Source organism: Hibiscus syriacus, unplaced genomic scaffold (genome assembly GCF_006381635.1).
Source record: "Hibiscus syriacus cultivar Baekdansim isolate YM2019G1 unplaced genomic scaffold, ASM638163v2 tig00110419_pilon, whole genome shotgun sequence".
Taxonomy (NCBI): Eukaryota; Viridiplantae; Streptophyta; class Magnoliopsida; order Malvales; family Malvaceae; genus Hibiscus; species Hibiscus syriacus.
In genome coordinates this window covers 615064-630240 of record NW_024062731.1, presented here as the reverse complement: position 1 = coordinate 630240, position 15177 = coordinate 615064, and the positions used below count along the sequence as shown (strand labels likewise).

General features: G+C 32.7%; 1 protein-coding gene and 1 pseudogene across 1 annotated transcript; both read left to right on the top strand.

Moving 5' to 3' along the window:
* The first annotated feature begins 410 nt into the window (after nt 1–410).
* On the top strand, nt 411–1654 carry LOC120124565 (annotated as a pseudogene).
* Nucleotides 1655–10541: 8887 nt separating this feature from the next.
* On the top strand, nt 10542–13762 carry LOC120124530 (laccase-4-like). The gene is made up of 5 exons (XM_039143188.1): nt 10542–10716; nt 11561–11712; nt 11803–12176; nt 12347–13270; nt 13378–13762. The coding sequence occupies exons 1-5, from the start codon at nt 10621–10623 to the stop codon at nt 13506–13508; spliced, it is 1677 nt and encodes a 558-aa protein (XP_038999119.1). The 5' UTR covers nt 10542–10620; the 3' UTR covers nt 13509–13762.
* The last annotated feature ends 1415 nt before the right edge of the window (nt 13763–15177 follow it).

The window sequence follows — 15177 nt, the reverse complement described above, 5'->3', positions numbered from 1 at the left end:
GTCTAATACAACCCGACAGGAAGTTCTACAGTGCGACATCCTTAATATACAACTAAAAAAGGCGTTATTGGTTTTGTTATTATTTAAATAACAAAATCGTTAAAAAAATATCTAAAAAATTATTATTTCTACCTAAAACATCAATATTTTTTAACATTTTCGGTAAAGTGCCCAACAATAACAAAATCGATAGAAAAAATAACAAAATCGGTAAAACGTCTAATAATAACAAAATTAATAAAAATAATAATATTTTCTTTATTTTTTATCGATTTTATTATTTAAATAATAACAAAACTGTGCCGCACATTATCATATCCCAAACCGAGCTCTAATTGGATTGCAGGTAACTGGGAACCGACATTTTAACCGTCTTTATTTAATCTCATGATTTCCAGTTTTCACAATCTCAGCTATAGAACGAACATGGAAGAAGTCAAAGGATTCCTCCAACATGACCAAGAAGCAGAAGACACCGTGTCACGACTCACCGTTCACCCCCACCGATTCGGTTACGAGCGCATCTTCTACAATGAGTTCAGCTTAAGCGGCCTATGTGTCGACTGGGTCGAGCCTGGTTTCGTTTCCTGCACTTTCAAAGTCCCTCCTCGCCTTACCGTAAACTGTCCCCAATAAAACCCTAGCTCAAATTCCCTGGAATTAGAATTCTATCAGATCTGGCTTCATTTCGTTTTGTTGAATAAATTAACTTTGGTAGGATAAAAATGGGAATTTAGCAGCAGGGGCAGCAATCTTTGTTGTAGTCTTCCTATGAAAGTTTCGGTTGATATGTCCATTTCGTTTCTGGGAACTGCTAAGCTCGATGTAAGCCGACTTTTTTGCACGAGTTCAATTATGAATTTCTAGCTTCTTTGCTGTAGTGAGTTGCTTTTAATTTAGTACTGATCATATCTTACGATGCATCGAGTGGTTTCAGAAAGTCATTCACACCTGTTAATTATTTCTTGATTTTGGGCGTATTTTATACTGCTTGAATCGGTTAGCCGATTTGATCATGAATTAAAGTAGCCTGAGTTTTTCACCATCTAAATTTGGATCAATAGAAAGATATGCTAGTTGAAAATTGTAACAAAGGACGTGAGATCGGGTAATGTGTTTACCAATTAGGTGTTTCAGTTTGATTCATTCTGTGTTTCAAATCTTCCTTGGATTTGAGTTAAGGGGCTTTAAATTGTTGATTTCTATGGTCAAATCGAGTTGAGTTTCGTAGTTTTTTTTTGGTTTCGAGTCGGAATTTGCAGGTCTAAACTTATATCACGCCTTTTGTTTTGAAGCTGAAGGAAGAATTGATAGAATATCTTTCTATAATCCTACTGGTTTTTCTGTAGTTAGTTCTCTTCAGTTGTGTCTTATGATCCATTGCAGATTATAATCCCACTGGTCTTTCTTCTTTCATATTAGTTAATCTGTTTGTAAGAGAGTTTGGTTATACTGCTTTTAATACGATAGGAGGCCATTTGCAGGATGAGTTAGAGATTACCTCAAAGGCTTCAGGACAAAGAGGAGGTTATGCTGGAACAATTGTTCTTTTTAGAAACAAAGCAACAGGGGAGTTCATTGCTGAAGGTCGGCATTCGTTGTTTGGTGAAAAATCCAGCAAACTCTAGTTCCACTCCAAAATTCTGTAAGAAAATACTTCCCAAATCATCAGTGGTTGTTTACTACTACTATTTTACTGAACTGCTTTCATGGAAGCACATTATGTGATTTATGACTCTATAAAGAACCTGTCTATAACGTGTTTCATTATTTACCCTACTTGTCGTTATAATTCAGAGTATTGATGACTCTAAATGGCACCAAAGAATCATGGTTACTTCAAATAACTTAATTGCAAAAGCCAAAGGCTCCGGTCGACCGTTAACGTACACACTCTATGGCGTAGCGTGGCTTGGCTTGGCTTTACTACGGAACATCCCCACTGGGGTGGTGGACGTTGAAGCCTAGGCCAAAGGAAGAAAGAGAGCAAGTCCTTTTATGCGAGCGGAGAGAATTCCCTTATCCTGTTGATGCAATGGAAAGCTTTGTTGCTAAGGGAGGCATGATTGGAACTACGATCAGTCCAAAAGGGATTATTGGAACGGATGAAGATTCATTTACTTATAGGAAGGAGATGCAAAGCAAGAAGTTTGATACTTGATTTTGGGAATTTACTAATTTAAATATTGATTCTTTAATCTTATGAATTTATATTAGAATATTTATTTTTCTTATTTTTTTATTTCCTTATTCAATAATCCTAATTTTGGTCACAAAGATTATAAATCCTATAAATATGTAATGTCATGTGGTTATTTTTTTCTCAGGCGATAAAGTATAACAAAAAGCCTTTCGGCAACGGTTTGAAGTATCATCCTATAAATATGAGAATTGCTTGAGGTTTTCAATAAGAATTTACTTAGAGCATTAATTAGTTAGTATTTTGATTGATGCCTATATCACCAATAATTTTATGGACAGTAATAAGATTGATGACCGATTAGGTTATTGAGTTAAGCATTATTAATAGTTTGAGGTGAAGGTAGCCAAAAGAAGAGTTGCCACTTGTGATAACAAGTGCCCAAAAGTGAAGTTTCTTATGCAAGGTCATGAGTTATTTGTAGATTTCTTCCTACTACCATTGGATGATTATGGAGTTGTGTTGGGAAGTGCAGCAACAAATGTTCAAATATCCTCACTTTCAGAAGATAAAGATTGAAAGGATAGTGAAGGATATGCTGGCCAAGTGTGGGTTCATATTCTTCTCATATACTTTTAGTAAGAAAGAAGGATGGGCCACCCATAATTTTAGGTACTGAGGGCCAGGGGGCAAAGTAGACTAGTTTGAGGTGTAAAGGCACATGTGTGCTGAGTGGGGAAGGAAGTGTAGCTTGGGGGATGCAACTAACAGGGTATCTATCTGATCAGGAGCAGGCAGAAGCTAGTGATATGGATTGAACCAAGACCTGTTCAGAGGCTGTGTGCAAGAAGATAGGGGGATACGATGCGATCGAGCTGATAGAGACGTGACACGAGTATGTATGTGTTTATCGACCTAAGTCGGAGAGACCCGTTGGAAAAAAAAGGTGAATTTAATTGGTGAATTTATATTAAATTTATATTTCTTTTAAATATTGTAAATTAAAAGATATTATTTAATTTGAATATTAGTAGGATAATTATTATTTAAATATGTCAAATTAAAAAGATATTTTTTATCTATTTAATTTGAATATTAAAAGATAATTATATACTTTTGAATATTTCAAATTAAAATAATATTTGTTTAAGTTTGAATAGTAAAAAGAATGTATATATTTTGAATATTTCAAATGTGAGTGCATTTCATTTGTATATATGTTTCGACCAAACATTGGCTTGCAATAAGCCAGTGTCCGAGTTATGTTAAGAAGTGACTCCTAGTATTATGTGGAATGTGATTCAAGTTTATATGTTTATTTAATAAGCTAATAGAATTAGTGATTAATTCAAGGACACTAGTTGATAAAATATGCCTAGAAATTATGTTTTGAATAGTAAGTTTAGAAAATTATCAGAAATTCTACAAAAATGATTAGAGGATGAATTCTATACCATTGGATTCTTCTATTAGTATATTTTCGTTTTGATCAAACGACAACTGATTTCTAGGAGTATAAAAAAAGATATGAATTTTTAATCAGTGATATGCCAGAAAATAATACAACAGATTCTGTCGAAAGCAACTTCTGTCAGTCAACTTTAAAAATTCGTTATAAATTGTAAAAGTGTAACTAGACGGAGTGTCTTATATGGTTAGATTTTTGTTTGATTATAGTTTTTAATGGTGCAAATGAAATAATTTTTCAGTATATAGATTAATACATAATAATAATTTTTTGAAGGTAGTGTAAATTGCCAGAATATGAAATTTCAATAAATTGTGTAGTGGAAGCAATTTTTAAAGCTTAGTGAGGCTTATATTTGATTTATAAGTAAATTATTCAAGTGAGTCTAATTTATTTATTTAATTACTCTGATCGATGACGACTTGCGATAAGTCAACCTCATTTTATTTTCCAGTATGATTTATAAATTTTTAGTATGAAATATTTCTATAATATTTTTTTTATAAAGTTTTGTGAATGATTTTGGGTACGAACTACCCAAGTATGATATTTATGATGATGAATTCTAAATGTTTACAGTTATCAGATGATTTTCAGTTATCAGATATTTACAGTTATCAGACGATTTTCAGTTATCAGATGTTTTACAGTTATCAGACGTAGATTAATAAATGATTATATGATGATAAATATAAGCTCATTGTATGTTGCATTGAGATTCGTACGTACATTTGACATGCTATTAAGTGAGTGCTTATCAGTTATTAGTTATCAGTTATCATTTCAATTTTGGTACATTCGTGTACTAATGTTCGGCACTGTTGGTACTCAGGTTATGATTGCACTGAAGTGCATCATATCTCAGTTTCAGTTATGATTCGGCACCGTGTTGTGCCTAGTGTGCACCTTATACTCACGTACATTATATTCTCTTACATGTACATTGGGCTATAATAGTAAGTGTGAAAGTTATGACAGAATATAAAAGAAAAGAACATAGAATTAAAAAGAAAGTTATGAAATATGTTCGATGAAAAGAACAAAAGTTATTTATAATATTTAATGATGACTTACATGATTTTTGATAAAATCATGAGATGATGATGTTTTGGTTTTCAAAAGGAAAACATCCTAACTAGCATGGTTTGAAGTTTAACTATATTTTTGTTTAAATTTTCAATTTATTGTTTATATTTTATGGATTTTATGTTTTAGCTATATTTCTGTCTCACTAAGTTTTACTTAGCTCGTGATGATTTTTATGCGTATGTTCGAATAAAGTAGTGGACATGAAGTGAGGAGTTTGTCATCATATTATGGAAAATCAAACCTACCGACAGTACCAGTAAGACATCCTAACTTTGACTTATTAATGACATGTACATTATATCTGTCATTTATTTTAAAAGGGTTTGTAGTAGTAATTAGATATTATTTTCTTTAGTTTTGTCTAATTTTAGTATTAATCATATTTATGAGTGAATAATATAAATGTTATATTTTAAATTGTTTAAAATCAAGCGATATTATGTAGTTGTATTTGGATATGAAACAACACTGAACTACCTAATTACTGACTGAAATCGGATTAATTTTAATAACCAGACAATATTTTATAAATTTATATGATTAGGGAAAAAATTAAAGTTAAAAAGAAAATTATTAAATAAAACAAAATTTTAAAACATTTAAGTTCAACAAATGTTAGCTGAATTGATGTGACATCTTTAACTCGTATTACGAGATATATATACAGACTAAGGGTATTACATCTAGCTTGAATTTTGGGGTGTGATACAGTGACGGATCCAAAAATTTAAAAATGAGGGTCCAAAAATTTTAATACTCTTCCTTTCAATATAATGGGTATGCAAAATTTCTTTTTTTTTTCTTAAACTTTTAATATATTGAATATCTAATCTAAAATAATGGGCGTGCATTTAACCCCATTGTGGCCATATGCATCCGCCCCTGGTGTGATATGTGGAGTTACGTGAAATGAAGCTCTTGACTCAGCAATCCATAAGCAATCATTATGATCGTGGTTATAATAATTGTACTTTTTTTTTCTTAGAATCACTTTATTTGAACTTAATTACCCCCATTTTTGATCTCTTATGAGATTTTGAGACTACGATTTATTGTGATCGAGTTGTCCCAAATAGTAACAAATAATTTTAGAACGAGATCTAGTTTGATAACCAGACTTGTTATAGCCTCCTGTCTTAGATTTTTTGTGGTTCTCATTCCTCGCACATTTCTTACATTTTCTGCAATTCTCCACTCTAATTGTGAGGCTAAACCTTGTTCAATTTGCAGTCTTTTCATTCATTAAACAGTGTTATAGCATCCTGTCTTAGATTTTTTGTGGTCTCATTAAACAATGTTTACGGCTTACCTTTTCTGTCTCACTTTCTCTTAAAGGCCTTATCAAAGTGATATATTAATAATGTGGAATACAAAGAGACATCATACATTATCTAATCAAATTCATAATAAATAAATGTAGCTAAAATATAATATGAGAATACGTTTCAAACATGTGATATACCTCTTCAAGTATATTCATCTCTCTCATTTTAATCAAAGAGTCATGCGACCAACATTAATTAAGTGTGAAGCCCAATAGCCTCACGTTAGTTTAATCAGCCACTCTTCATTTTTAACTTCCACTTTCTTGTCAATTATCAAAGTGGACACACTATGATCATAACAGCAATTAAATTATTGTAGAATGTTTCTAAAAAAAAGCAACACAAATATATTTAGGGCTTATACTGATAAGCACCACTAAAAACCAAGCATTAACTAGCCGCCAATTTTGATTGTTGCTTAACGCATAATTAAATCCGAAACTCCCTTGTTTATTAACATTGAAAGAAGAAGAGGAATTTGGACTTTTCCCTTGAATGTCTGAGCAGAACAATATAATCTTTTAACTTGTTTAAATGTCTTAGCATGGACAGTATAATTAAGGTTCTCCTCGTGGGATGTATTTTGAAGTAAACAAAAAGTTGGTTGAGCTGTTGTTACCGGTCGAGCCCTAACCCTATCGAAGCTTTAGCTTTCACAAACAAACTTCACCATGTGTTTAGGGCATATCCATGAAAAGTATCTCCCAACTAAAAGTATTTTGTTGGGTTAACCATTCTTTGCATCTATCTTCTACCCACCATTTCCACCCACTTCCCTTCTCGAAGGCTTTCATCAATTTCCTGGAAAATAATTACCCCTGCATCACCTTTTTTTTTAAAAAAAAATTAAGAAAAAGAAAGTGAAGTGACAATCATCCCATATTCAACATATTAATCAATATAATACACGTTTATCTATATTTTTTAGTCATTGAGGTGACTTATGTCTTAGTCTAAATCTCCTCTACCTTTCAGCTTATCTAATAGCGAATGTTCCCCCACCCCCACCCCCAAAATAAGCATGTAAAAATTTAATCACCAAAAATGATAAATTCATAAATATTTTTAAGGATAGAAATACATATATTATTTGTACGATACGAATATAAATTAACTTTAAAAGTAAACATAATTTGTTGAAGAAATTTGAATTTCAAGGTAGACAATTAAACACCTACAACAAGTTATGAACATGCAACTGATCATCTTGTTGACCTGCAGCTGATCATGGGTAGTTTCATTTTAATGTTACATCTCAAAAGTTCTTTTTTTTTTTTATAAATAAATCTCTTATGAATTTCATATAAAATACTAAAATTAAATTTGATACCATTTTAAAAATATTAATATTAGTTTTTTTTTTAAAAAATCGACAATCACCATTAACTGTATCTACTTAAAATTTACTTTATAAAATTTTATAAATTTTAATGATAATTTATTTTTTGGACTTCATTCTTAATCACGATGCATATTACAAAAATCATGCCCTATGACTTGGGTGATACAATAATTTTAACATGAAAAACGGATTCCTCGGTTTCATTCATTGCAAAGGGAAAAAGGACATAAAGGTATACAGTGTTGTCCTTTTAGAGTAAACTTTTGCCTACATATCTCTTGTTCTAATTATTTAGCATCGCCGCCAAGAAAACCAAACCATAAAAAAACAAAATCCAATTGATCTATCAATTTTGTGACCTAAAGCATCATGTTATTCATACTTCACATCATATTTGATAAAGGCTTGGGTCTGGTAGGAGTATGATTAAGTTGAATCGAGTGAAAAAATTAAGTTAGTCGACTTTACTATTATTATTTTATTATTTAAATTTTATTTAAAAAATTTTGAGTTAATTTTTTAGAATTCAGTCAAGTCGAATCGAATATAAAAACAAAAATGGCGATTTGCAGCTTTTTGGAAAATGGATGAGTTGATGAGAGTCGATTTGCAGCTTTTGAAAAATGGCGAGATTACGCCACCTCCACGCCTGCCAAATAACAGCAGCAAATAATATGTTCCAAGGGCAGTTATAAAAACAAAGAGAACTACACCTAAGATTCATGAGCATATATTTAAATAGTGTTCGCAGTTACGTTTTCAGTCGTGTCGTGCTTATCACGGTTACGAACATAACGGATGTCATTGTGGTTATTACGTGTGTCGCGATCATAAAATTTTTTTAAATGTCGCACAACTTATCCTAAAATGACTAAATTAAATATAATTAAAATAAAATTATAAAATTTAAAAAATTTAGATTACTGAAATTATGATTAAATTAAATAAAAATTAAAGTTTACATTTTAAATTAAGGATTAAATTATAAATTTTAAATAGAGGTCATTTGTGTCACGTATTTATCAAACCATACATTTTAATACTTATTAACATGAATTATTTTATTATCAAGTATTTAAACACTAATTATTTAAACACGACTCATGCAAACACTAGTCATTTAAATAAATTAGTATTATGAAATAAAAGAATTCATCAAAATATGTGAAGAATAAAAATACTAGTTACACTAATTTTAACAATATAAACTAAATAAAAAAATTTCTGAAAATACATATTTTGTCATATATATATTTCCGTTGAATTTAATTAAAAATAGTTTTTCTGACACAACAAGGTGTCATGTAATGCGCTTTTATCCTATGTGACATTGTGTATTATTTTTATAATTAATATATTTTAGATGTCATCTATTAATTTAAATAAGTAAAATAATGATATTATATAAGTAGAACTCCCCATATTAATGTTCTCCTTTAATAGAAGCTTTCATCATAATGGCTGAAGTATAGCCAATCCCGCTACTTCTGGGGGAGATCTCAGTTGTACTAATCTACCAATCAAATGCTCAAACATAACCTTAATAATTGCCAATTAACTCAACTCAACGACTAATGCCCACAAATGGCTAAAAGAGAAAGCACAAAAGTGAAAAAGAACTAGCTATAATTTTAAGATATAATATATACTTTTTTTTTATCAATGTACTTAGAGTATACTCTCTTTTTTATTTCAATATCTAAAGTATTTTTTTTTTTGCCAAAATGAGTACCTAAATTTATCTTTTCGGTCAAAATATGTACTTAAAGTATTCAAATTTTTTTCATCTAAGTTCTAAAAAAGAGTTAACATGTGACATTTATTAAAGAATACTTTATGTACTTAGATGATAAAATTGAATACTTTAGGTACATGTTTTGATAAAAAAAATATAAGTTTAGATATTTATTTTGACCAAAAAATACTTTAAGTACTTAAATGAAAAAGGTGATATACTTTAGGTACTTATTTGTGATATAAGCCTAATTTTAACATGAAGCATAAAATAAAACCCTTTTGTAAAGATATTGCTTGTTGTCATTTTGAAGTTACCATTTGTCTAGAGATATATATAAATAATTTTTTGATATCTATTAATTTTTTTTATAAACCGTTTTAATTAACAAATGACAAAGTTAACTTTAGCTGCAGCATATCGAATAATAATTCTTTATATGTTATTTGACAATAATTCTTCATTTATTTAAAGGAAAATGATGAAAATAGGTAGCAGCTAGCTTTATTTGGAGTTGCTAATGTCATGTGCTTGACTTGATAGAGGGGTTGGAAATGTAGCAGCATTGTGGTTGAGATCGGGTGTACTTTACCCCAATACGGTTGGGCCAACCAACCTCATGCTCCATTGAATATATGTCATCACCATATCAACTAGCTTAGCTTCCAAATGTGTCTTTCTTTGATAGATAACTACTTTTGTTTCCTACACAAGAAATCTATCTCTTGCTCAAATTTGTAAACGGTCCCTATAATATCCCCTTTCGGCTTATTTAGTCCCTCTACTGTAGTATCATCATTTCAGCCCCTCTACTCTTTGGTCAAATAACTAGACACCACTTATCATTTAAAACATGCGATGGTGTGGCATGTACATTTTTTATATAATCGGATAATTATCGTAATCTTTTTAGTTTTTTAATAGTCTGAGATGATTATAAGATATTATTTATTCAGAATCTTTCTTGATCGTTGGCAATTACACACCCTGCAAACACATATGCTTGGACCTTACACTTTTTAAATGTGGAAACAATTTATCTAATTGTAAAGATATGCCAAGGTATATAGGTCATATTATTATTTGTTTTAAAAATACAATTCATGTGAAATTATTTGACTGAAATAATGAAAAACAATTGAGCTCTATACTAAAAATACACATTTCAAAAAAAAAAAAAGATTAGAAATGATTAAGTTACGGTAGAGGTACTAAATCAACCATAACCACATAGTACAAGGGCGTTCTACAGAATTTGACCTTCTCCTCTATTTCTGTAATTCCTCCTTTGACTTTGCCCCCATCCCCCTTCCCTATGAAGAATTCTTACGTTCCACCAAACTAAGCAAAAACGACTTGGCAGCAGATGCCAAACACAGTTTCTTTTTTGCCTCTTTATAAATTAGTTTTGGTCTTCACAAACCTGATCAGTACAACAAGAAACAGCCAAACCAAATTCTAGGAGGGGAAAAAACCCATTCATTTGGGGTTGGCATTGAGCGATAGAGCTAGAGGCAATTGATGGAGATGAAGCCATGGATTCCAGTCCTGATGCTTTTAGCTTGCTTATGGTTTCCAGCTTCAGTGGAGTGCATGGTTCGCCACTACAAGTTCAATGTAAGTTATATTTTGCTCAAATGGTTATCGGGTGTGATCACACCCCTAAATTTATAATATAAATTTCTTAGTTTATGATATTGACATAAAATTTTGTGTTTGTCTCTTGTGATATACAATGACGGATCTAAAAGTATTTTTTAGGGATAAGTTAATAATATAAAACTTTTAAATATGATGGATACAAATAAAATTTTAGGGTGGACACTGTTCGTAAAATAAGTAACTAATTAAAGAAAACTCATATTTCAGAGTGGACACTAAAAATTTTATGATGTACACCATCAGTAAAATAAGTAACTAATCGAAGAAAATTCGGATTTCAAGATGGACACGTGTCTACCTTCACCAAGTTGTGGATCCGCCACCGGTGATATATATATATATAAACAAATTGGTTAACCAAAAGTTTCAACTTTCTTATTGCAAGAAGAAATGGGAAAAAATAGTTTTACTTGTTCAAGTATATATGTGTATGTATATATACATTGAGAAGTAAATTGGCAGATATATTTTAAATTCTTCACTCATTTTCAGTTGTTATCCTACGTTCATTGCATGTTCATGCACGTAATGTTTTGCAATGGTCATTTTATTTTTGGCTTTTTTTTTATATGACGGGCTTGACTTGCTAATCGTAAATTTTCAAACTACATTTTGTGTACTTAATTGCTGAGATGACCGACACACCAATCATATATGTGATCTTGTTGCAGACGACTTTGATTTTCACACAGAAAAGCTACCAATAAAAGCATTTATGTTTCATCGATGGACCAAATTAAATTGCTCTAAATTTGGGGACTAATTAATAACCGTATAAAACAATGGAAATGTTTTGCAGGTGGTTCTGAAAAATACAACAAGAATGTGCTCAACCAAGCCTATTGTCACAGTGAACGGACTCTACCCTGGACCCACTTTAGTTGCTAGAGAGGACGACACAATTCTTATCAAGGTGGTGAACCATGTCAAATACAACGTCTCCATCCACTGGTGAGACTCCAGATTATTACCAAAATATTTTACTGCGAAACGAGAGATTATTACTGACGTTTTTTTATGTACGTGACTTTTTTTTTGAAGGCATGGGATTAGGCAAATACGCACGGGTTGGGCAGATGGACCGGCGTATATAACCCAATGTCCGATTCAACCAGGGCAGAGCTACGTGTACAACTTCACCATCACCGGCCAACGGGGCACCCTTTGGTGGCACGCGCATATACTGTGGCTAAGGGCAACCGTGCATGGTGCTATAGTTATATTGCCTAAACGCGATGTGCCTTATCCTTTCCCCAAACCCCACAAGGAAGAAATTGTTATACTGGGTGAATGGTGGAAATCGGATGTTGAAGCCGTCATTAATGAAGCTTTGAAATCTGGGTTGGCCCCTAATGTCTCCGATGCTCACACCATCAATGGCCACCCGGGACCTGTCTCCGGCTGCCCTTCGAATGGTACCTAAAACACCTTGGATATATTAACAATGCATACACATCCTTAAAATGCAGCTGCTCGAACTCGAATCCTCTAAAAAAGAAAACAACATTCTAATTTACTACTATTTAACATCATTAGATATTTCAATTAAAATGTTGACATTTAATTTTTTTTTAATCTATCTTAGGATATACGTTGCCGGTTAAAGCAGGGATGACATACATGCTTCGAATCATCAATTCTGCACTTAATGAAGAACTGTTCTTTAAAATCGCCGGCCACCAACTCACTGTTGTGGAAGTTGATGCCACGTACGTGAAGCCCTTCAAAACCGACACCATTGTTATAACCCCGGGACAGACGACGAATGTCCTCGTCGCAACCAACCGCGGAGGCGGAAAGTACATGGTGGCAGCCTCAACTTTCATGGACGCGCCGATTGCGATCGACAATGTGACCGCCACCGCCTTCTTACATTACTCCGGCTCCGGCTCTCTAACAAGTTCTGCCGCCACCGTCACATCAACCCCTCCAAAAAACGCCACCTCGGTGGCAACCAAATTTATCAGCGCGCTACGAAGTTTGAATTCCAAACAATACCCTGCTAAAGTCCCTTTAAAGATCGATCATTCCCTTCTTTTCACCGTCGGTCTTGGCGTCAACCCTTGTCCTACATGCGTTAATGGGAGCCGTGTCGTGGCTTCCATCAACAATGTCACCTTCGTTATGCCGAAAATCTCTCTACTCCAAGCCCATTTCTTCAACATAAGTGGAGTTTTCACCAGCGATTTCCCCGGAAATCCGCCGGTTCCGTTTAACTTCACCAGCACGCAAGTAACGAATTTCGCCACCAAAAAAGGAACAAGGCTGTATAGACTTGCGTACAACGACACCGTTCAGCTAGTCTTGCAAGATACTGGGATGATTACCCCAGAGAATCACCCTGTTCATTTGCATGGATTCAACTTCTTTGAAGTTGGGAGGGGATTGGGAAATTTCAACCCCCAAACGGACCCTAAAAACTTCAATCTTGTTGACCCTGTTGAGAGGAACACCATTGGAGTGCCATCTGGTGGATGGACTGCTATAAGGTTCAGGGCAGATAATCCAGGTAAGGCCACCATCAATTAATTCGACCCGAAGTGTTCAGAACTCAAAATGATTCAAATCCGAGATGACTGATTGATAATTGCTTGGTTTATTTGTGTTGTTATGTAGGGGTTTGGTTCATGCATTGTCATTTGGAAGTGCATACGACATGGGGGCTTAAAATGGCTTTTGTTGTGGACAATGGAAAAGGACCCAATGAATCACTTCTGCCACCTCCAAGTGATTTCCCCAAGTGCTGAAACTGAAAATCAAAATGAAATACATGAAAAAGATACAAAAAGAAATGGAGATTTTATACGACTGAAAGCTAAATGACTAAAGAAGAAGAGTTCATTTGGAGCAACCAATGAATGTGCTCTATATTCAATAAAAGTTGGCTGAATTTGTTTTGTTTTTTTTGTTATTATTGTTCTCTTAAATTTGGTTTTTTGTAATATATGGCCTACAAATTTGAGCTGTAAAGCTCTGAATGTGTTTCTATTGTAGAGGTCCCAAATCTTCATTGTAGTCACAATTACTCTGTTTGAAATGAAAATAAAGTATTGTGTTCTTTACCATCTGTTTCTGTTAACCATTTTCTTTTTAGTATTGTGTAAAAGTTAGCCTCCAATGTTTGTTTGAATAATATTTTTCATCTTTATTTCTTTTTGAGAAATGACCATCCAGCTCAGTTGGTAGAGCACAAGGTTCTTAACCTTGAGGTCGTAGGATCGAGTCCCACGGAGGACATTTCATAATTCGGAGGTCTTTTACGGAAGCTGCCCCCAACCTGGTGTTGGGAGCCAGCCTACTATCTTACCTCCCCTCATCCCATACATATGGGAAAAAAGGGACAACCATTAACCATCTTTATTTCTTTTTGGATCTCTTAAGCCCTCAACGTTTTAATTTTTAATCAAAATAACTTATGTTGGATGAAAACTATCAATACATTGTTGACGTGACATATATTAAATTAATTATACATCATATGTCATGTCATTTAAAACGATGATGTGATATGTACCACATCATTCTAGATAATGATATAGCTTGTGTCATGTCTCATAAGATGATAATGTGATATGTGTTATATCACTTAAGATGATGACGTGACATATACCACATCACTCAAGATAATAATATAACATGTGTCATATTAACAATTAATCATATGTAAAAATATTACATCAACACCATAAATATAAATACGAAATATCAATTATCTCTTTATTATTCATCATATCTAATTGCAAGGGCATTACTGCAAGATCATGCAGCTCTTTAATTTGATTATTCGTTTGCATTCCAAAATACCGGCAAATGGTATATAGACCAATCCAACATCAATTATCTTCGAATTATCAGGTATACATGCTTATTGAGTTTATAACAATTCGTTTCAAAGTCGATGTGATTGCATGGATGTACTAATGGCCAACTTCGATGAAAAATGCAATGGGTGTCTCAACGGGTAAGAGTATTTATTCTTCAACTTTTTAAGTATAGGGGCCAAATATCAAATATCATTTAAGTACAGGGACTGAGCATAATTGGACACAAAAAGCACTTTGCACCTTTATTCCTATTTGGATTAACCACAATATCAAACCTTACAATGTTTTCTTGCCATAATTAACCATGCTCACGAATCGTTTATACATAATTAAGCTTTGTTTTACCCTAATGTTAACGAATTGTAATAACTTACATCAGATGGTAATCGTAAAAAATAAACCATATTGTTACCTACATTAACTAGTCATCAATATATACAAAAAGATCATCAAAATTCACAGTTCAAGGAGAAAATGGAAGACCTACAAGAACATAGGACTAAAATATATAATTTTCTTTTTTTTTGGATAACTTTGTATTTATTATCCAAGAAGCAGTTAAACTGCTACAAAAAGTACAACTTCAGCAAAA